Source organism: Crocodylus siamensis, chromosome 15 (genome assembly GCF_052110815.1).
Source record: "Crocodylus siamensis isolate JL-2025a chromosome 15, ASM5211081v1, whole genome shotgun sequence".
Lineage (NCBI taxonomy): Eukaryota > Metazoa > Chordata > Crocodylia > Crocodylidae > Crocodylus > Crocodylus siamensis.
Genome location: NC_143409.1, coordinates 29,913,359 through 29,938,048, shown reverse-complemented (window position 1 = coordinate 29,938,048; position 24,690 = coordinate 29,913,359). Strand labels below are relative to the sequence as shown.

Here is a 24,690-nt window from a genome sequence, read left to right as displayed (position 1 = left end):
TACTTAAACCTGGCTCTACAGCATCTGTAAAGATAGGGCAGGGCTTTTTGGCACTTTTAAAGCTGTTTCAATCAGCTATTAGATAAAAACACCAAAAAGCCCCACTAAAGTGCCTGATCATTACTGATGTTGCATGCACCAGGTTAATTCAGTGAGTTGCCTCTTCTGGGCATGTGTGGGGTTTAGCACGGGAATGCGCTGAGTTTATAGTAAAGAGCTGTTTGTTTGTTTTTTTTTACGGCTGCAAGCATCCTAAGTGACATGCCCAACATGAAAGAATGATGTCAGAGGCAAGTTTAGAATCCAGCTCCTCAGTGTAAAATACAACGGTCTTAACCTTAAGACTATCCCTCTACTTCTTGAAATCCTCTACACAATTACTACACAGCTTCTGACTTCCGCAGAAGCAGTAGATGTCCCATGGACAAATGTCTCCTTAACTGAATAATCCTGATTCATTTGCAGTGCAGGTCTATCCTATACCATAAATGGGGCTAGATTTGTATTACAAGTAGACTCTTCTGCTCAACTCTCCCAAGCTTAATTTCTTTTGTCTGTTCTCATCAAACTGCCCCTGCTTCAGTCCTTTCTCTTTCCCAGCTCAGTCACTCTTCGAAATCCAATTCTCCTCACTTAACTAGACCCAGTTCCACTCCTTGGGCACATCTACATGTGCCCCTAGGGCACCATTGTTACTGCACTGTCATTTAGTGCTTCCTTTTGTATGTTTGTACATGTAGATATATACACACGGATGCGTACTGAAGTACATATGTAAGTGCATATGCGGACTCATGTTTTACCACAGAAAAGAGTGATCAAGGGTACGAAAGAGTTATATTTAAAAACAGTACTATATAGGGTGTCAGTTGTAATGACAGTCTCAAAAGAACAAATATCAAAGCTCAGTTCATTAAAAATGCTGGCAAAAATTAAATTAAATCAGAAATCAGTGCACCTCTACTCAATATTTACCATATGGTTCACTGGGCTGGGCCCCAGCAGAATCAAGTGTTTCAAGTCACAATGACCCCATCGCTCAGTGCAGCTCAGTATGTGTGTACTCCAGATACCCTCATAAACCATCCATATGCTAATTGGCCCCCCACTCATGACTGGAATTGGGTGTTTTTCTCACGAGTCCTGAGATCCTCCAAAAATGTATATACAGCTGAAGTGCAGGACAACCAGGTCTGGCTCCACCTCACAGGGGACAGGGCTGTGAGGTGGAGCCTGTCACTTATCATATGTGACAGGCTGACAGAGAAGTTAACAGAGGGATTCTGGGTGAACTGTTTGGTGATGTCTGCCAAACATTAAAGGCTGGTGAAGAAACAGGAAAAAACAGGAATTATTAGAAATGGGAAAGAAAGGCACAGCTGAGCTGTGGGAATGAAGAGGAAGTCAAAATGTATTTAACTTAGTGACTCACCATGACCCGAAAAAGAGTCTGTGCTGAAGAGGACTGAGTACAATGGGCACTACCATATATCTTTTGGCTAAGATCAAGTGATCTTCTGAGAGCCTGATCAATGCCTTAAGGACCTGCTCCTGGGCGAATCATGCCAAGCCATGTGGGAGTGCATCCAATGGAAGGAGCTGTACAAAGATCACAGGGACCTGAATTGCCTCATAACCCAGTGAGCTCTATCAGTGAGGGCCCGGAGACATAGAGAGGGACAGTTCGGGAGACCCAGCTGCCTGTGGCCCAACTGCTGCAGAGCCACGGAGACAATAGAGCACACCTCCTGTGGCTCTGCACCTGCGCCAAGTAGGTATGGAAAAGGCTAAAATAGCTCTGCGAGGCAGTGACCGGCATCAGCTGGCTAACCAGTGAGGCCACACTGTACGGGCACCTCGCCAAACACCACGGGAGCCTGTCACTCTGTTTCGACCAGTTTGCATCCTGTGTCAGGAGCGCCTTGTAGAAGGCACAGCTCCTGACACAGCTGATCTTTGTACAGCTCCTTCCAGTGGATGCACTCCCACATGGCTTGGCATGATTCGCCCAGGAGCAGGTCCTTATGGCATTGATCAGGCTCTCAGCAGATCACCTGATCTTAGCCAAAAGATATATGGTAGTGCCCTCCTCCTGTACAGGCAAATGGACATACGAGTAGTGGGCTGCTTGAAGATGGTGCTGAGTGAACTCTGGACCTACTACCAGAAATCAGTAGCAGAGGATGCAGCAAACGCCACCTGGCACAGGGACATGTGGCACAGGACCATACAACCCCCGCTGAGTGAAGAAAGGAGCGAAGACAGTGGAGAAGAGGAACAGAGAACAGCAGCGAATCCTCCAGCAGAAGCTGAAGCGACAAGGATGAAGAGACCACTTGAACCGACTATAGTACCTGATCCTGGAAGCGGAGCAAGGGTGGAAATGAAGGGAGAGATGGCTGGAGGGACCAGAAGGAACTGATGGGCTTTTCTGGGTGTGTTGCGTGCATTCACGGATTTTATAACGGGTATGGGTGGCCAGCAGACCTTTGTACGGGTGCAGATTTCTGTAATGGGTAGGTTTAGTCCTTTTGTGATGTAATAGGCAGAGTGTAGATATAAATAACCTTTATATATAGAGAGAGACGCACAGTTTTACAACAACAAAAAATGCCTTAAGGACAGAGAAAGACATTGATAGAGTTTTAGGATGGTATGAATGAATGAAAGAAACTCAGAATCCCAAATAATGGTGGTGATGGCTGATAACCAGGAGGTGGGAAAAAAGTGAAGAGCAGAAATTAAGGTTTGGAGACAGAGGGAGAGTGGATAAGGTGGAGAAGTGGAAAGAAAAGAAGGCACTGAAGATGAAGGCAGGAACAACAGCAGAGACAGCAACAGAAGCAGCGTCAAAGGCAGTGGTGGAGAGAGTGACAGGCTTGTAAGAGCAACAGGCATGCAAAGGCAGAGTCAATCACGATGAGCATCGACACAGATGACCCTTAAAGGGACAGGCACACCCAGTTTAACACAAGCACAACTGCACTGATTATAGCTTAAATTAATGTCAGGAGTGTCTTAACAAGCAAAAGATGGGAACAGGTCAAACCAATATTAATTCAAGGAAAGGAATACATAATCTGCTTACAAGAGTGTGGTATACCGGTGAGAGAAGAAGTTTTGAGAAGAGGCAAAGATGGATACTGTCTTAGTGGTCAGGGATAAATGAGAACAAAGCTGCTGGAGTGGTAATACTATTCAAGAATCCATAGGTGAAAGCACAGCAGGTGGAAGACATCATTAGTGGCAGACTAGTGAATGATAATATCAGTCAAGGGAGCAGAATTAGAGGTTTACAATGTATATGTACCACCAGAGTGGGAGGGAAGGAAGGCTCTGCTTAGAACAAGCAGTTCATGTGGTTGGAGGGAGACCACGGATAATAATGGGGAACTTCAATGCATAATCAAAGAGGGTGACAGAACAGGGGAAAGACGAAATGGAACTTCAGACAGTTCATCCAGATTGTTAACAAATATAATTAGAGTCACTAAGGACATTTTTACATGTGCTCCAGGGGTGGGCTGCTTTAATGAAAGCAGATCCAAGAGCTGCTCTAATCAAAGTGCCCTGAGTGTCCCATGTATCAGTGTCTCCTAACTTCAAAATGGTGGCAGGGTGCTTTATCTAAAGCTTGTCAAACAAGCTTTAGTTAAAGCACCCTTGCTGCCATTTTGAAGCCTGGGAATGCTGATACATAGGATATGGGGGCTGGCTGGAGTGTGCTGATTAGCATGCTCCATCTAGTCTCCTCCAACAAGCTGTGGTTACCATGTATTGGAGCAGCTTCCTGGCATGTGTATAGGAACCCAAAGAGATGTGTGGGCAGGAGAGAAAATTTTCCCTAGAACTAACCCCAGTGGAAAGAAACAATCAAGAATGGACTTTGTGCTTGTATCAGAAGAAAGAAAGAAACTATACGTGTAGCACTTAGTGATCACTCGATCCTGGTAGTGGTGCCGTGGATTGGAGTGCACAGAGCCGGATGGGGAGGAGGGGCGTGCAGGGCTGGAGGCAGAGTAGTGGCAGCATTCCATCTCTGCCTGCCTGCCACCCATCATTCTTGATGGGCAATTGGCTAGTGATTACATATTTGAGGTGCTAACAAAAATGGAGTTCCCTGAGAAATATACATGTTGGATACGGTTATAGCATAGAGAGAAGTAGGGAGTCGGATCCAAATGAATGGGCACTTAAGCGAGGCCTTAAAAATCCATACAGGAGTGAGGCAAAGGTGCCACCTGTAGCCACTGCTATTTGTGTGCAGCATGGACTCATTAGCACAACGAATAAGGAAAGACAAGGTCATAAGCCGAGTAAAAATACCAGGAGGGGAAGAGGTAAAATACGCACTGTACATGGATGATATAAATGTACTAGTTAGAGACAGATTTTTAATGGAAACGGTGCTAAAGCATACATCAGAATACAGAGAAGCAACAGGGCCTAAGCTAAATAGCTCAAAAAACACCATAATGGGAGTGGGGAACTGGAGGGACTTGGTAAGTTGGGCCTTCAAATGAGAGAGTGTGAAATTAAGAGTGCTAGGGATCCAGAATGGATACCAAGGGGAAAGGTAATACAGCCTAGGAAAAGGTGATGGCAAGGATATGGTAAATACTTTGGTTATGGTCCATTTTTTTGCTGGAAAAGTGACAGTGGTCAAGGATGTGCTATGGCCAATTATTCTATATATGGGAACTGTATTCCCACTGATTCAGTAGCAGATAGCAAATGTACATGGGGAATATATGTGTTCTTTTGGAATGCCAAAGTGTGGACAGTTCAGCTTCTTGATACTTGATAGGACTGAAACAGTCCCTTAGGCCTGCAAGGCTAAGAGCAGCCTTGACATAAGTAGGCTAAGAGTGCATTCATGGAGTTATGAGATCGTATGACCTGCTCTCTACAGAAAAAAGGTCTGATGCAGCCTGTTTTTCTGCAAGAGTCTGATGATAAAAATGCTTGTTATAAGTACGTGTTTGTTACGGTGCATTCCACCCCATATCTGAAGCAAATGGCTCCTGGTACCAAGAGGACAAAAACAACGATAAAGCAAAGACAAACTATTGATAACAAATAGAAAATTGGCCTAATTCAGGGATGGGCAGTTTGGCCGGGCCGGATGGATCTGGCTGGCAATGAACTCCATTTCCTAGCCACCCTTGCGCATGACTGGGACCAGTCTCCATGAAGACCCCAGCTGCAACTGCGTGGGAAAGCTGAAGGCTGGGGTTCCCATGGAGACTAACCACAGCCATGTTAGCAGTGTGCATGGCAGAGCAGGGCAGGGGGCTGCTCTGGAGGTGCTGGGAACTTGTGATGGGGCAACTTGCTCTGGAGCCAGGGCAGAGCCATGATCTGTAGCCTGCACATTCTGGGCAGAGGCACACAAGCAGGGGATCACAGTTCTACCCTTGCTCCAGACCAGGCTGTTACCACTGCAAGGAACCAGAGCAAAGCCATGATCCCCTGCTTGCGTGCCTCTGCTGGAGTGTGCAGGCTACAGATCACAGCTCTGCCCTGGATCTGGAGCAAGCTGCCTCCATTGCAAGATCCCAGTGGCTCTAGAGCAGCCCCCTGCCCTACTCTGCTGTGAGTGCTGCCAACAAGGCTGCAACTAGCTTCCATGGCAACCCCAGCCTTGAGGTTTTCCATGCAGCTGTAGCTTGGATCTCCATGGAAACCAGCCCCAGCCATGTAGGCAGGGACTGCTAGGAAATGGAGTCTGCCTGCCAGCCGGATGGGCCACTTTGCCCACACCTGGCCTAACTGGTAGCTACATGACTAAAGGACTATAAATATTACCCGCCTCTTTTCCTTTTCCCTTCTCTTCCCCTTTTCTTTCCCATCCCCTCCTCCTTTTCCCCTCACCCTAATGATGCCTCAGAACTGGAGACATCTGACCTTCTTCAAGGAACCTTGCCCACTCTGGAAGCCTGGCCAGCTCCTGAGTCGTGTATTATTAGAACTGGTGACATACAATTACTAGCTTGCTTAGACTGTATCTTGCTAAGATTACTGAAACTGCTACGATTATATCTATACGCATACTTCGAGTTAATACATTATAATGCTCAATAAAACTGATTTATTAAAACATATACTGGGTATATTAAAACAGATAACTGGGTTCCCATTTAGAGAAGATAAATAGATTCTCATTTGGAGAAAACTGAGCATACTTTAAGGAAATATTAAACTTGCTGGTTGCTCCTCCTCCATTTGGGAAGAGAACCAGATACACCCTGATTTTTAGGGCAACAAAAAGAGAAAGATTGGCTAGATCTGAACTGCACAAAGCAAGAGAGATGGGCGGATGGGTCTGCCAGACTTGGGATTGTTTGTCTATGTGACACATGTAAGTGTGGTATGCAAGACAGTAATGGAGGGAGAGGAAAAACAGAATGTGGAGAGGAAAAACAGAATGTATCACCCAATTTCACACAGCTGCAATTTTGAGGAAATGGGGAGTATATCAGACCTCTTTGAAGAGTCCATGGGCGTGGCAACTAACTATTCATTACATCAGAATGGAGGGTTTCATGCAGAGGTGTAAAATAGGGAAAGCATGGTTGGAAATCCAGAAAGATTATTTATAGAAGGACAAGTGAAGAGGGTGTGGGGAGTGGTGGCGGGTAAACAACTAAAAGGGGAACATGCTGACCAAGCGTGGATGGTTGTAAGAAATATCCTTCCAATAAGAGACGTGCATCATAAATGGGGCTTTATGAGTTCTTTTAGATGCCCAAGGGAGAGATGCAAGGAAGAAGAAACAGTGGAATATGTCTGGGAGTGTACCTATGCAAAGCGGGTGTGGGAAAGGGTCTGCCACTTTCTTAGTGTCACCAACTGTTTACCTTTGCTTCAGCCCTTTATCCCAGTCGCATCTTTTTTTCATTTCTCTGACAAACTCAGTCCAAACCCTTTCACTAACATCATTCACCAGTGGCTGAGTGTGCAAACTAAACTCTCAAGGGCTCGATTTTCAGAAGGTATCCACTAAAGTTCATTGGGAGCTGCCAGTGCTTCTCACCTTTGAAAACTGGGCCTTTATTGGATGTTATTGGAAAATTTATGTCTGTCTGAAGAATAAGCTTGTGAGGCACTGTACACATGAAATTCCAGATGGGACACTGTAACATGGCATCTATTGCAACAGTGTTGCCTGATACCCTTTGCAATAGCATCTCAACAGATATAAGTTGATTATTGTATTACAGTTGATTATTGTATTATATTACTAGTATTAGTTTTACTGGGCTAACATTTCCAGAATGATTTTGGGTGCCCCTATTTTGGATGTTCCTCTTGAAACAAATTTAAAGCCCCATTTTCAGCAAATCCTCTATAGTCAAGACCAATTTAAAAAATACATGAAATTGGCAACCAAAAACACTTTTTAAAATTAGGGAAATGAATAGTTAATTATCAACCCAACCCCAGATTCCTCATTCAGGCATAAATCTTAGAATTGGGTCACGGAGGTCCGGGTGAGGGAGATTCCTTGTCCTCCATCAAAGCTGACCTCATGAAGGAACACCTTAACAGGCTGGATACTTTCAAGTCAGGCGGCCCTGACAGTTTACACCCAAGGATACTCAAGGAGCTGGCAAGCATCATAGCTCAGTCCCTAGCATGGACCTTTGAGAACTCCTGGAGCTCTGGTGAAGTGCCTGAAGATTGGAAGAAGGCCAATGTGGTGCCTATCTTTAAGAAAGGGAGGAATGTAGGTCCGGCAAACTACAGGCCCATCAGCCTGACCTCTATCCTGGGGAAGGTCTTGGAAAAAATTATCAAAGAGGCCATCCTTAACAGACTAGCTGATGGCAATATCCTGAGGGATACCTAGTATGGGTTTGTTGCGGATAGGTCTTTCCTGACCAATCTCATTTCCTTTTACGACTAGGTGACCTATCACCTGGACAAGGGGGAAGAGATTGATGCCGTATATCTTGACTTCAAAAAAGCCTTCAATTTGGTATCCCATGATCACCTCTTGGCAAAACTGGCTAACCGGGGCCTTGACCCCACCATGATCCGCTGGCTGGGGAACTGGCTCCACGGTAGGACCCAGAGGGTGGTGGTTGATAGAAGCCAATCGTCTTGGTGTGTGGTCACCAGTGGAGTCCCTCAAGGCTCTATCCTAGGGCCTATAATGTTTAACATCTTCATCAATGATGTGGACATTGGTGTCAGAAGCTGGCTGGCCAAGTTTGCTGATGACACCAAACTCTGGGGTAAAGCATCCACACCTGAGGATAGGAGGGTGATCCAGGAAGACCTTGACAGGCTCATGAACTGGGTGGATGAGAACCTGATGGTGTTTAACACTGGAAAATGCAAGGTTCTCCACCTTGGGAGGAAAAACCTGCAGCATGCTTACAGTTTTGGCAGTGCTATGCTGGTTAGCACTACAAATGAAAGGGACTTAAGGGTCATGATTGACCACAAGATGAACATGAGCCTTCAATGTGATGCTGTGGCTACTAAAGGGAGCCAAGCGCTGGCTTGCATCCATAGATCCTTCTCAAGCAAATCCTGGGACATCATCCTCCCATTGTACTCGGCCTTGGTGAGGCCACAGCTGGAACACTTCGTCCAGTTTTGGGCTCTGCAATTCAAAAAGGATGTGGAGAAGCTTGAGAGAGTCCAGAGAAGAGCCATGTGCATGATCAGAGGTCAGGAAAACAGACCTTATGATGAGAGGATGAGAGCCATGGGACTCTTCAGCCTAGAAAAGCGCAGGCTCAGGGGTGATCTGGTGGCCACCTATAAGTTTATCAGGGTGCTCATCAGATCTGGGGGAATGTCTGTTCACCAGAGCACTCCAAGGGATGACAAGATCAAATGGTCACAAACTCTGCCGTAACCAATTCAGGCTGGACATAATGAAGAACTTCTTTACTGTCCAAAACCCCAAGGTTTGGAATAGATTGCCGCCAGAGGCGGTTCAAGCATCCACTCTGATACATTTGGATGCTTATCTTGCTGGGATCCTATGATCCCTACTGACTTCCTGCCCCTGGGACAGGGGGCTGGACTTGATGATCCTCTGGGGTCCCTTCCAGACTGAATGTCTATGAAATCTATGAAAATAAACCTCTTGTTAGCATGGGAGATGGTACTATATGGACTCATACAAAAGGGACTGGAGTAAACGTTATTAAGGACTTTGTTAGCATGATTTCAAACTAGTTTATGGAAAGTTAAAAACCTTCATTTTTTTAAGGGGTTGGCTTTCACTAAGAGAGACTGCCTGAAGCTGTGGTTGCATGAAGTGAAATACTACACTGACTGGGACAAGGGAGAGATCAGAGAGGATGAGATGGAGAAGTGGAGGAAAAAGGACTGGATACATGTCTTTCACTAAACCAACAGAGAGCAGTCATGACAGGGGCAGAAAGTTTAAGGTGGTTACTGAAGTAACAGGTTTTCATGGGTTTCTGTATTAAGACAGAGAGTTCTGTAAGTGTTTTTTTGTGGGTAGTTAACATATAACATTTAAGGGTTTAATATATATAGCTGCATGCTTTTTGGGTTATGTAGTTGTTTTTGTGATAAGAAAATTGTGGTAAAACAAGGATGTTCAATATGTGACATTTTGTAAGTGTAGAGTGAAAAGTGGGTTTTTAATAAAATTTGTGAAAAAAGTTCCCATAAGCATCTTGGTCTTTTGGCTAAGATCAAGATTTTTTTAGCACCAAGGGGAGGGTGTCAGAGCTGGCTCTGGCCCTCCAGGTGCCGGGCTAGTATTGCAGTACTTCCAAGTCCAATGCCAGTTCCCTGTGGATGGAACATCCACCCATATTTTTTAAAGGTCAAAAAGAAAAAAAATAATAGTATGGGAAAAAAAGTATCAATATGTTTGCCCATTTGGGTTATGCATTTTACAGCCATGCTCAGTGGTGGTTGGATTCAATCAATTTCATAGCTGGTTTCTATTACTGAGCACATACTGTTTTTGGCAGAAGTTTAATGATAGGCAATGTATTTAATGATTTTTCCTTGTATGCAAATGCAAGGTGAAGAGCTTTTCCACCCATGCTAACTGGGCCGGGACTTTGTCTTATACCTGAGTAAATATGGTATGTGTGAACTGCAAAAAACTGTTGCAAAGAATTTTTGTCATTTTATCTAAGAAAAGTAACAGAAAGAATGAACAATCAACAAAATGATTCCACTGACTTATAGGAACCATGAATTCCCAAAGGGAGAATACAAAACTTTTTATGCACCAGAATTAGAGAAATGCAGGGCGTGATCCTGGGAAGTGTTGAGCCCTCTCAACTCTGTGGCTTTGAGACTGCAATGCTTATGGAAAAAACAAAAACAAAAACAAATGGAGACAGGTTATCATTAAGTGCTAAAAATGATCCTAGAATAAACTTTCCTTTTGTATGAAGTTTAAAAAAGTGCTCTTAAAATACTGAATAAATAATCAAGACCCTCAGTAAGAAGGAAAAGCAGTTTTCAATTTGGAAAACTAGAAGCAACATGCAACTCAAAAAAGAGACAAGCCCAACTGACTTTTTGTCCTATTCCCTTCTCCTGCTGTCTGTATATTACCAGTTTTCCTTATAAAATCAGGTCCTGCTCAAATAGAAAAATGAACTCTCACATGAGCTTTCTATTCTTTAAGAAAATTTATTTTGGTGTTGTGTATATTAGTTGCCTTTTCTTCTGTGTATGTTTCTTGACGCTGATATCCCTGCAGTTCATTTTATGGCTTCTCTGTGAATAAGGATGTATTTGTATGGTTCACAAGAGGAATAAAGGAGTTTCTCCACATTACAAGGGGAAAGCTGGACAGGACCAACTTCACTTAAATACACAGACAACTTTCCATTTAGAGTACATGCATATTTGATGTTCCACAGTTTTCTGAAAGAGCGATTTCTCTTGAGAGCCTCTACATAGCCATTTAATAGTCTTCTCAATCATGCACATGTGTTACTGGCTACAGTTTAGGGAGACTAGTGACCTCTGGCAGGTCACTGTAATTTTTTTTTTTTACTTAAGAAAAATATAAAGATATTTCTTTGTGTTTTTACCTGATCAGGTCCTGGATCCTGCTGTTAAAAGCCTCAGCTTGTGAAGGTTTGTTTTTTACATCCTGTATTATTTTTGGTAAGGCAGGCTGGTTGTTCCCATCTGGTAGAGTAGAGATCAGGCATTCAAAAACTACAGCAGTGATCCTGACAAGTCCTGTTGTTAAACCTTCAAATACTTGCTTATTTGCACTTCTTCCTAATATGGCATTAAACTCATCTGGAACATAAACCTATATAAATAGAAAAAATAACCGCACTTTACTAAAATATCTATAACTTAACTAAAAGCATTATACCTATTTCCTTGAGAATATAGTCTTAATCAATGCTTTCAGAAAAGCTGCCTATACAACCCCCACTCTCGTTATTAGAATCATAGATAACTATGAGGTAACAGCATTCCAGCATTATTGATGAACATTTAAATGTAATGCCTCTATGTTGTTAAAAAGCTACATTACTCCAACTTCCATTTGCAGTGATGCTATTTAGAAATGCCCACTTTTATAATACATGCATGGTGAATTCTAATGGATGAAATAGAAGACATTTCTAAATGGATGTCTGTATGCAAACTGAAATAGGAACCCGACAACAAAGAATCATGTTAGGACTACATAAAGGCATTAGCATGATGAACAAGAAGGGTCTTATGATTAATTAGCAAACATATTTTGAAAAAAATTGAACTCTTTTTTTTTTTAATTTAATGTAGACTACTGGTGTATGTTTGGAGTGCTGCTGTTAATGTGAAGTCCAGAAAATACATGAGACAAGGATATTTCTGGTGATACCTTTTATTAAATAGATTTTTGCAAAAAAAATTATCTCACCACTTCCAACACTCCACCAAGAGGCCCCTGTGGTTCACCTGGCAGCTCAAAGCACACTAAAAACCTGTTACACAGTTCGTACCGCGTATCCACATGCTCACACACCCATTCCCATATCCATACCCTCCCCCACTGCCTTCCTCAGAAGGCCTGCTCCTGAAAAAGTCTATGCCAGACCTCTCTCCACCAGGTGAGATCTGCCATTTCTTTCCCATTTTCCTCGTCTGTCTTCCTGTAGTACCACTCCATTTCACTTAGTTCCATTTTAATACAGTCCTCAACTGTGGGGTCTGAGTGTCTGCTTATGAGCAGGTTCCTGGAACAACCATGGCAGTTGGGGTGTTAGACAAACTTTTGGCCAGAAAGTGCCCAAGCTCAGGTCCATCTGCTTTTAGACTAATAGGGGTAGTTACCTCTATCCTCAGGTCTGCGAAAAAGGCAGACAAAGCTTGAGACAATGGCTTTGTGGGTCATTATAATCTACCTGTTATCTCTACCAACCTCTCTGCAGTCCAGAGGTAACCAACTTTTTTACCTTTGCATGATCTTGCTCTTCCCCATAATTACGTCATCTATTCTAGTGTACTTCTCTTGTTTTGCAGCTACTCCTAAGACCAGCTTTGCTTCCAATTTACAGCCCTCCTTCATACTTTAAGTGACTCTTCTTCATTTACATTTCATTTACACAAGCCATTGGTCTACCTGCTATTTAGCTCAAGCTCTGTCTAACATCTCTCCCAGCTATACAGTATTCCAATAAATTGACTTGTTTATTTCATTAATTCTAGATTAAGGAAATTAAAAGGATGACTTGCTGATTCCTTGACTCTTTGATTGGAAAACTACAGAGATTTCACACTACTCCTGGGTGAATATTGGACTTTTTGTTACTCTATGGTTATCTTCTTGATTGACTTTGGAAAGATAATAGTATGTTACTGTGAGAATGCTATTTAACTCTCTTTAGTTAAAATGTTAGTTAGGAGAATAGCTGTCTAATAAGATTTTAAGAAAAAATAAATTGCCTATAGAATATAGTAACTGTAAACAGCAAAGACAAAAATAGTGTAAAGCATTTAGGGCATCAACAGTTCAGAATTATGAGATATCTATGAAAAAAACCCCCAAACAATATACAGCTGAAGAAGTTTTAGACATAACATGTTTTAGTTCCATGGTGTTTTTTCCCCTCAGTGGTTCATACTGAAAGGCTTAATAAGATAGACAGTCCAAGAAGTTAAAGGAATGGGGACAGAATGCTATAAAAAAGGAGTGTTATTATGCAATTAGAATGTGAAGTGCATCCCAGCACTCTATCAGATTCCACTCTTTACATAACTGCCTGATTAACTTTACTTTGTTTGAAGAGTGATGGATTGCTTTTTATGATTCATTATTCTTTGACTTTACCACAACCATATAAGAAATTTTAACTTCCAAGCATTGGAAGTATTTTATTAAACATAAAATACTTAAGAGTTCTTTAAGTATCAGCCATGCTGATCTTAAGTCTTTCAGGATCAGAAAAACAAAAAAGTTTCATCCGATCCAATTCCAGCTGAATACAGTAAAATAACAGTAGTATAAATACTTAATTAAAATAGAAAGGAAAGATTCATAGATTCAAAAACGTTAGGGTCAGAAGGGACCTCAGCAGATCTTTGAATCCAACCCCTTGCCTGGGCAGGAAAGACTGCTAGGGTCAGATGACCCCAGGCAGGTGCCTGTCTAGTCTCCTCTTAAAAACCCCCCAACTTAGGGGAGAGCACCACCTTCCTTGGAAGCCCATTCCAGATTCTGGTAACCCTTACCATAAAGATGTTCTTCCTGATGTCTAACCTGAATCTGCTCTCTGTCAGTTTGTGGCCATTATTTCTAGTTTCTCCAAGGGTTGCCGTGGTAAACAGAGCATCTCCTATCCCTTGCTGTCCCCCCACTGATGAATTTGTAGGTGCCCACAAGATCACCTCTCAGCCTTCTCTTGTGGAGGCTGAAGAGATACAGGTTCCTCAATCTCTCCTTGTAGGGCCTTACCTGCAGGCCCCTAACCATATGAGTGGCCCTCCTCTGGACCCTCTCAGGGCTATCCACATCCCTCTTGAAGTATGGTGCCCAACACTGGATGCAGTATTCCAGCTGTGGCCTCACCAGTGCCACATAGAGAGGAAGTATCACCTCCCTGGACCTGTTTGTGATGCACCTGCTAATGCATGATAAAGTGTGGTTAGTTTTACTGATCAATTCATCACATCAACGACTCATAAATTTATAGATGCTAAGGTTGGAAGGGACACTGAGTCTGACCCTCTGCCTAGGAAGGAAAGAGTGCTGGGGTCAGGTGACCCCAGACAGATGCCTATCCAGCCTTCTCTTAAAGACCTCCAAAGTAAGGGAGAACACCATTGCCCTTGGAAGGAAGCCCATTCCAAATTCTGGCCACCCTTACCATGAAGAAGTTTTTCCTTATGTCCAGCATAAATCTGCCCTCTGTCAGTTTGTGACCATTGTTCCTTGTTACCCCAAGAGGCACCCCGGTGAATAGAGCATCTCCAGTTCCTTGCTGCACCCCTCTAATGAATTTGTAGGCAGCCACAAGATCACCTCTCAGCCCTCTCTTGTGGAGGCTAACGAGATCCAAGTCCCTTAGTCTCTCCTCGCAGGGCTTGGCCTGCAAACCCTTAACCGTACAAATGGCCCTCCTCTGGACCCTCTCAAAATTATCCACATCCTTCTTAAAGTACGGCACCCAAAACTGGACGCAGTACTCCAACTGCAGTCTGACCAATGCCACAGAGAGGGGAAGTATAACCTCCTTGGTTCGATATGTCATGCATCTGCTAATGCATGATAAAGTGCACATCAGCTTTGCTGATGATTTCATCACGCTGACAACTCAAGTCCATCTTGGAGTCCACAATGACTCCTAGATCTCTTTCCGCTTCTGTGCTGCTGAGAGGGTCATTTCCCAGCCAGTAGGTGTGCTGGATATTTTTACGCCCTATGTGCAGCACTCTGCTTTTGTCCTTGTTGAACTGCATCCTATTGTGTTCTGCCCACTTTTCCAACCTACCCCGGTCTGCCTGAAATTGTTCCCTACCCTCTAGTGTGTTCATTTCACCCCACAATTTAGTATCATCCACAAACTTGGACAGAGTACACTTTACACCTATGTCTAAGTCACTGATGAAGATATTGAAAAGTACAGGTCCAAGGACCAAGCCCTACAGGACCCCATTGCCAACATCCTTCCAGGTTGATACCAACCTGTCCACCATCACTCTCTGGGTACAACCCCCAAGCCAATTTGTGACCCACTGGACTGTGTAATCATCTAAGTCACCGCCTCTTAATTTATTTATGAGAATGGGATGAGATATCATAATGAAGGCCTTCCTAAAATCCAAGTAAATAACAAACATCCACCTCTACTCCTGTGTCTAAGTTTTTTGTGACCTGGTCATAAAAAGAAACCAGATTAATCAGGCATGATCTACCTGCTGCTGCTACCTGCTGCTATCCATGCTGGTTGCCCTGCTACATTGTTTTTCCCACTGGACTCGCATAAATATGATCCTTACTAATTTTTTTAAAGACTTTTCCAAGGATAGAGGTGAGACTACCTGGCCTATAATTACTTGGATCCTCCTTCCTCTGCTTCTTGAAAATAGGGACCACAATGGCCCTTTTCCAGTCCTCTGGGATCACCATGAGCACTCAAACAGCCAGTGGTTCTGCTACGATACCGGCCAATTCCTTCAGTACTCTCAGATGCAGCTCATCCAGGCCTGCTGACTTAAACACATCCAGTCCAAGTGACTCTGCACCAAGGCAGCGTCGACAGCTGGTAGGCTGGTGTCCCTCTGATGTCCATCTAAGAACCCATTAGGACACTTATCTTGACCCTTGTTCAAGAACACTGAGGCAAAAAACTCATTGAAGAACTCATCCTTGTCCCCTGTTTGTCACTAGTTGCTCCTGCTTCTTCAGTAGGGGTCCTATGCTGCCCTGTGCTTTCCTTTTACTCCCTACACACCTAAAAAAAAGACTTTATGTTGTCTTTAATTTGTGCTGCCAGCCTCAGCTCTGTAGTTGCTCTGGCCTTTCTAACTGCCTCCCTGCAAATGTGGGCCAAGTAGATATACTCCTCCTTGGCAGCTTCCCCCTGCTTCCACAGTCTGTATGCCTCTTTTTTTGCCCTTAGGCTTCCTTGGATTTCTCTGTTTAGCTAAGGAGGTTCTCTAGCCCCTTTCCCTTGCAGTGGGATTGTCTCCCTCATGTCCATCTTGGAGTCAGCTATGACTCTGAGATCCCTCTCTGCTGCAGTGCTGCTGAGAAGGTCATCCCCCATCCTGTAAGTGTGTTTGTGATTCCTTCTCCCTAGGTGCAGCACTTTGCATTTGTCCTTGTTGAACTGCATCCTATTCTGTTCAACCTGTGCAGATCCACCTAGATTCGTTCCCTGCCCACTAGTGTGTTTACTTTACCCCATACTTTGGTGTCTGTCATCTGTGAATTTAGACAGAGTGCTCTCCATGCCCTCATCCAAGTCACTGATGAAGACACTGAACAGCACTGGCCTAAGGACTGAACCTTGGGAAACTCCACTGCCCACATCTTTCCAGGTCGATGCCAATCTGTCCACCACCACCCTCTGGGTGCATCCTATTAGCCAATTTGCCACCCGCTTGACTGTGTAATCATCTACGTCACAGATAAGATAATTAAATTAGCAACACCACAGTGATCTTTTCCTTTTTTGTGTCTTTGTGACAAGGTATTTAGCAGAATTTATAGGTTTGTTGGGATCCGACAGGGCCACACAGTGAGCACTTATGTTATAGCCTCAAACTTATGACTGCTGGGCTGTCTACCATGCCCCTTAGCACCCATGTCACCCCTGCCCCTACCACAGTGATGACTATAAATGATTGCCTAGTAAAGTAAAACGTTACTTCTTCTGGCATACATACAATAAGCCTCTTTACAGAAAAAATGTAAAACACTTAGCAACCCAGATGAATGACCTTTGTACTAAGATCAACTCCGCTATGTACTTTTTCTATTGTAGGAACATGAGGCTCTCAGTGTAAAAACTAAATGAGCCCTTACAATCTATTTTGGGTGAAATGTTTGTACCAGAAGAGTTATAGAGCCTATAGGAAAACACACAAAAGGAATGATATTGATTAGGGTAGAAAACAAAACAAAATAATAGAATCAGGAGGCATCACAAACTCTTTGGGAAAAAAGATATTACCAGATTTGAACAACAAGTATGGGTAACCCAACCTAGGCACATGTGGCCTCTTGCTTCAATTGAGAAGTACTTTGGAGATCAAAGGAAACAAATTTTCCTGTTAACAGGGAGACATTGGGTAGTACTCTTTAGCCTTGCTAAAGCCAAGCCTTTAGCCTTGCTTGAAGGGATTAATATCTGCTGGTTCTGGTTCCTAGCTGAAAGAAGTCTATCAAATAATTTGCTTCTCATAATGACTGAATGGCTGATAAAAAAGTTGAACAGACTGAGTCCAACAGAAAAGTTGCTTCTGGACAGCATTGAAGATAATATAAAACAGCTCTTTAGTTTTCCAATATTATCTGCTCTTTTATTTCAGATTGCGGGGAAACTTAATGCTACTACTTTCCACTATTTATTATGGAATCATTTATCCTATTACCTCCTTTTATGATATCCTAATAGGTCATATTAATGCGTCCTGGAGTTTATGGTGGCAGGCTGTATCTTTCCCTATCAATCTGCATCTTGCTTTAGTCCCTCCCTTTCTTCGGTAGAAACTGTAAAGCTGGTTATACCGAATCAGAGAAGCCAGGAGTTTGGGTCTAGTTACATTTTCAATCTAAAAAGGTCAAGAGGCTTCTAGATCTAAATTCTAGTGCATGCCATGCATTGGGAGGTTGAACAGAATAGATATCTGTTTTACAGTAATATATATTTAAGATGAACCACAAGATGAACATGAGCCTACAATGTGATGCTGCGGCTAGTAAAGCAACCAAAACTCTGGCTTGCATCCATAGATGCTTCTCAAGCAAATCCTGGGACATCATTCTCCCCTTGTACTTGGCCTTGGTGAGGCTGCAGCTGGAGTACTGTGTTCAGTTTTGGGCTCCACAATTCAAAAAGGATGAACAGAGACGCTTGAGAGAGTCCAGAGAAGAGCCACGTGCATGATCAGAGGTCAGGAGAACAGACCTTATGATGACAGGCTGAGAGCCATGGGGCTTTTTAGCCTGGAAAAGCACAGGCTCAGGGGTGGCCTGATGGCCACCTATAAGTTTATCAGTTTATTCACCTGTTAATGCTAGGTGAATGAGTCACAGAAATCAATGCAAAAGAGTCTTTCTTTTTGGTGTATTTTTAGGACTTAGTGTTAGGGCTAAGATGATAGCATGTTAAAAAAGTAGACAAATAAGTGGTTTTTCAGGGACTTATAAAGGATGGAAATGGAACTTTGTCCATTTAGGTGCCTAATAAGTGGTATAGGATCCTACCCAAAGACTAAATTATCAACTGGAATGATCTTACTCTAGAGAGAGTAGTAATACACAGCCAGTTTTACTGCATGTAAAATATAATAGGAAAAATATTACCTATATATCCTGTATATATGTAAAATATATGCAGGATACAAAGCTGGGGAGGGGGAGAGAGCTGAAATAGCAAGAAATGAAGGGAGTGTGAATGATGGGCTAGCTGTACAGACAGAATCTGGCACTTTGTGTATATGAATTAAGAAACATGACTCCAAGCTGGGTTCACTGTTCTTCATGAGTGCTCAGGCAATTTCATGATAGAAAAGTTAAATGTTTCCACATTGATCAATACTGTTTGAAGTTTTCCTTCAATCCATTAAAAAATCCCATAGACTTGCTATATATTAGTGAGTTTATAAAGTGTTGTTGCTATATAGTTTAGCCCTGTATAGGTATCATGGGGATTTGGTAACACTTGGTGACAAAGAACAACATGCACTTTTTTTTATTATTCATTAGCTCTGAGCCTCGTGTTGGTACTTAAAACTCATTGTAATAGTCTGTTCCTGGTGATGAGCCAAGTCAGCAAGTGAGAAGTCTTCAGCTGCTTATTCAAGTTCAACTGAAAAAAAAATACCATGTAGCTCCAGTAATTTACATTGATTAAAGTAATTCATACCTAATGATTTTGAGACTCTACTGAAATTGATGGATTGTATTTTATAATGCATATAGCAATTTAAATATGGCAGTCATGCACTACGAACTCCAGTCTTTTGAATGTGCTAACATGTACTAGCCATTGTTTTTGCATTTCAAAGATATAAAATGATGCGCATCCTGTTTCTTAAAAGATTATTTAATAATAATACTCCACATTAGCAGCTTTCCACAACATTTAAGCCAGGTAGTGTTTTATATTTTCTCACACTGTTATTTGTTTAATCATTACATTTTCTACATACATGCTGCTCAGCTATATAAGTCAACTGAATACATCCTCAGCTACATAAGTCTTCTAAATACATGCTGCTCAGCTATGCAAATACATCAATATGTCAGTATGTATTTTCTCATTTTTTATATCAATATGTATTTTCTAATCTTTGCCCTGGTGTTAATAATTTTTAAAGAAGCTGGTCCAACTTTACAGCTTATCTGTAGAGCATGTGTATTAGTTAGTCTTTACTCTGTTCCTGTAAGGAATGAGAAAGAAAAGGGAATATTCTTTTTGATAATTAATTTAGATGTTGAATGTTTTCTGTGTTTCTGAACTGAACTAACAGAAAAGGTAAGAGTTACTTTACCATATATATGGTATATATTTACTACAGCAATAGTTAACTGGATGTCTGATCAAATGAGTTTATAAAAATATTATTAGGTGCTCATTTTTTAATGTTTTAAGTGAAGGCATTTTAAGTAACTGCCTCTAGATTTGCGTTCTTTTGCTTGTTGATTATTAGCTCTGGGCTTGAAAAACTTATGTTTTAAGCAGAAAAATCATGGAAGGTTTATTATTTGACTGATTTCAGATTCAGAGTTTTTAATATTGATGATGAGCAGAATTGCCAGATGGATGTAAGGTTGTTAGTTGAACATTATCTATGAATTTGTATTTTCCAATATAGGCAGGCAAGGTTCTTTGAGAAGATGTGATATCTTTTATTAGACTGAGTAATAGAAGATATTACTAATAAAATAAAATAACAAAAAATAAATAATATATATAAACTATAGATAACATGAAATAATAAAATAAAATAATATATCACTAATAAAAAATATCCCATCTACTCAAAGAACCATGCCTACCTATGTCCTCAGAATAATATGGCTACAGCCAAAAACCCTATTTTCCAACATTTCATTTTTAGTGTTTAAATACAGTTTTTCTTTGGGTATTTTTAATGTTATCTGACATACACCTATCACTGTAATGCTTAGTTACAGTAAGAAGGTTTATTTGGTAATTGGTATTAAGCATTCTTAAGCCTTTAAAGATGAAAAGAAGAAAGGAAAGAGAAAGAAGCAACTCAGTCAATACCACAGCACTGTACTGACAGCTGTAATTATTGCAAACAGTGGACCAAATCCTGAATTATTTACTCATTTTTATCAGTCTTCATATAAGATGAGTCCAAGAGCCAAATTTACTGCTCCAAAACAGTCCCTTTTGCCCTGCTCTGGTACCCTGAAGGGACCACAAAATCAGCTTAACTATTCAACTGAGAATTCCCTTGGTGTGGGGAGTCCCTTGCTGGTGTACAGTTAGTATAGCCTCCTCAGCTGTGCCCAACATTGAGGACTTAATCCTGTTATGGTGCTGGACATTCTGGCCCCAATCCAGCAAAGCACTTAACCACATATTTAATGTATCAGAGAAACTAGCTCCTCAGAATTCATGAGAACATGAAGCTGGAGTGTACATCAACTTTTCTACTGAAAATATACAATGCACCCTTCGGATATGTTCAATTTATGAAACAGATTAAGAGTTCTCAGTCAGCATCAGAGTGCAACTTCTTGTGCTCATGCTTTTTCTTCCTAAATTCAACAGTAATATTCTCATCAATTCATTTGCAGTAGGATCAGATCGTTTTTTCTCTCACGATCACTACTGGTTCATATCATTCAAAATTTCAAATAAGGAATATGTTTTCAGGTAGAGCACATTGCACGTTACTCTGAATCTTTAGAAAGGTAGCTCAGGCAGTATTAGTATGAGATATGTCAAAAGAGAGTTCACAGACTCATTCTAAGGCATAGCATTTCAGTTCATTTGATTTGTTTTTGTTGCATTTACTACTACTTTTGATTGAAGATGTCTTAATTTTGAGTTTTCTTCCACTAAGGGGTTGCTTATATTAGGAATTGTTCATTAATAATTATTCCTGAATGATTCCATGTGTTGATACCCTTATTCAGGAATAGGAACACTTTGCTCATTTTTGACATATCCCACTGTAATAGCTGTTCCTGAAAAGCTATGTAATCTAACCTACAGATCTAAAAAGAACTGTGAAAAAAACCAGGCCTAGATTTACAAAAGCTAATTCTAAGCATTATATCCAGAGTTTGTAAGGTCAGGGGACTATGATTTTAGGCTGGATAGAGACATAATTTTCTACTCTGTAATCCCTATACTACTACTGATGGAGTTAGAATTTTGGCTAAAAACAGACAACAGATTTCTGTCATTCTAAACTGCACATGTACACGACTGTTCAGTGCCTGGTGTGATGTGAGTCAAGGCCCCTGACCATCAGACCTGGGATTACCCTTTATGACCTGTGGATGAGATGGAATTTTAAATTATTTTGAACGTTCTTTTGCAGACTGACTAGATTTTGTGTCTATCACAAAGCAACCTATGTTCTGTGGCTTAAATAGAGAAAAATACTAATCACTACTACCCCAAGGAAATGTAAAAATATCTGTTCAAGAGCCCACCTGAACTTGTTCTTACATGAAAAATACTCAGGGTTATTCTTTAAACTTTATTTTCTTTTTTAATTTAAATAAGAGAAGTCTAGATTCACTGATAAAGTTTCAAATGGAAGTAAAGGTTTTTAGATATTAAGGGCCAGATCCCTAACTCTTTAAAATGTTGTAGGTACTTTCAAATCTGGAGCTTTATCTATCTACACTGAATAAGGGGATTTATTTCTGAAAATTGATCTTTTCTCATCTTTCTCATAAAACCTAGAACCTCAAAGAGCTTAGAACAGCTATAGTCCAAGTAATCACAAGATAATCAAAATAAGGATATGTTTTGTGACTGCATTTACTCAGACAAATAGGATATTCTTCTAAGCGATTTACCCTCAAGGGATACATTTTTGGGGGTGTTACATACCTTTTGCTGCTATCTCTGCTCACTCTCTATGTTAGTATCTCCCTGTCATAATCAGTGGTGTTGCTATGCTTTCTACAGGCATAAAGCCACTGGGCTTGCCTGAACAGAAACATTTTGGAAAATATTTACACTTTAACAGTATTTGCAGTAAGTACTGCTGGCTCCTTATATGATTTAATTAAGCTATGAAGTTGGAGCTAATGCTCACCCTTCAGGTGGGTGGTCTGTGCAGGTCAGAGTTGAGGTTGATGGTAGGATGGGGCAGAGAAATGTTACACAACCACTGTCTGACTGTACCTGGCCATGAAATAAGCGTTCCTTAGCTTCTGGCACTTTCAGTCCTTTAAACTTTGGACAGAAACATAAAAATACATTCTTCCTACCCCCCCAACCCCAAAGAAGAAACAAGGGCTACTAACTTAAGCAGAATATAGTGGTAATTCAGTGCATAGCAGAAAATGCATTATCAGTTTTACTAGTGGAAATGTACTTTTCATAAGGTTTGTAATTTTGGCTCTAAATCTTTATTCTAGGCTGAAAATTGCTACTCAAAAGTAAAAATATTCACAGCAAAAATATTCACAGTAAAAATAAAAATAAATCCAAGCTTTTCTAAACTTACCAATACAAAGAAAAACCATACCAGTTTCAGATGCTTTTCACATGCCAATATTAGGACATTAGAAACTGCTTGATCAGGATACCCTCAGCCCAATAAGGTGCTTTTCCTCAAGCATGCTCTCTTTCTTGAAGCCAGGAGGGACATAGGTTTCTTGCTTTTTTTTTTTTTTAAGTGATTCTATGGTGTTCTGCTATTTAGAAAATCTGCAGCTGATTTAATTGCTGTGAAGTGCAGGAAATGGGCCCCCTATAGTAGTGTACTACAAATTTTCATATGGAGAACTCCTACACAAACCTCTGTTCTCCCCTGCAGCAGCTCCTATAAGATCTTTCTCCTGCAGTGTCTTTAAGTGCCCCACAGTGACTGAACACTATGGAACATGTAAACTCTGAAGCTTCATTCCAGCAGTTTTGAATGTACAGTGCTTGTAGTTTGTGTAAATTGTAAACTATTCAGGGAACGGGATGTGAATAAAAAACTGGGCTGTTGTGGAGTTTAGAAGCGTCACAAAAAACTGAGATATATATAATTTAGAAATTAATACATTTGGTAGGATGCAATGTCCTATTTAGGCAACACAGGCCAATCAATTAAGTGTCAGTCCTTTTCAGTAAGTTACACCAAACAATAAAAAAATCCTGAGAACAGGACCATGTAAGTGGATATCCTACCACCCAATTAATTAAATGTACTGTCAAAGTGAAATTTTACAAGTGACTTGTCTATAATATGGACACAGATTTAAGAGTAAGAAAGTATATAATGATCAAGTTGATCTTTATAGCTTTTAGTGCATCTACACTGACAGATTACTTTTTACTGCATTATAAACAGAGCTGGAATCAACAGGTAAAGACATTTTTGCAAGTATTTCTACTGCTTAATCACATATGGTTTTGTGGCTTAAATGGTGCTTTATAAACATTCTGAGTGTATAAATATTTGAGGACTGTCTTGAAAAAAATCAATTTGCTTAGATTAAACTTTTAAAAATTGTGCTGAGAATAATAAATGTTCATGTCCTCTGGAAAATCCAGCTTGTGGAGAGAAACTGGCAGGTCTAGAACTACTTTATTCAAAAATAATGTTTTGTATTGTTGTATTTGCATTTATTATGTAGTTTGATGCAACCATTAAGAATCATGCATGTGTATACAAACATTTTAAAACTTCTACTGAAAAAAATTGGATTGTACCCTCTAGTAATTAAAAAAAAGGCTGAAAGATGGAATTTAATATATGTGTACAGAAATAATGTAATGGGAAAAGCATGTGGAGAATTAAAAACAATGCACTTGAATAAATTAAATGACTGGCAGCAAATGTCTCTGGTGACATAACTCTTATTTAGTTTGTGCTTTCAAAAAAAGAAAGAAAGAAGAATTATTTTCATTTTGATGCTTTAGCCCACCAAGAATTATAACAGTATAAGTGCACTGGGTCCCAGTTCTTAATAAATATGGATTTGAAGCATATTTTAAGTGGCAACAAAGTAGGGTGTGTCTTACAGCGAAAGGTATGAATGAAAGAACAAAGCACATAAATAAGCTTTAGAGAAGCTCAGATTGCCTGCTGGACTAGGCTGTCCTGTCCAGCTTGTTATTTTCAAAAGCTTTTGGAAACTTCCCTTTGATCCATCTGAGAACATATAGTTATAAACTGTCAGGCCTTTTGTGGGATATTTTTAAACCATAAAAGGACAGATATTTGTAACTTAGCAGATAAAAAAACCAAAAAATCATGGAACACTTGCTAAAGACCACAAATTATTTACACATTTATGTAGAGTGAAACATATGCTTTATACCAGGGGTGGGCAATAATTTG

At 40.9% G+C, this 24,690-nt stretch overlaps 1 protein-coding gene across 7 annotated transcripts in view; it reads right to left on the bottom strand.

Moving 5' to 3' along the window:
• The window catches only part of SCAPER (S-phase cyclin A associated protein in the ER), a 378,523-nt gene that overhangs the window by 78,954 nt on the left and 274,879 nt on the right, over window positions 1-24,690 (bottom strand). For all 7 annotated transcript variants that reach the window (XM_090028843.1, XM_090028845.1, XM_090028844.1 and 4 more), the window contains one exon: window positions 11,055-11,284. In XM_090028843.1, the coding sequence (XP_089884969.1) occupies window positions 11,055-11,284 (230 nt within the window). The remainder of the gene's footprint in view (window positions 1-11,054; window positions 11,285-24,690) is intronic.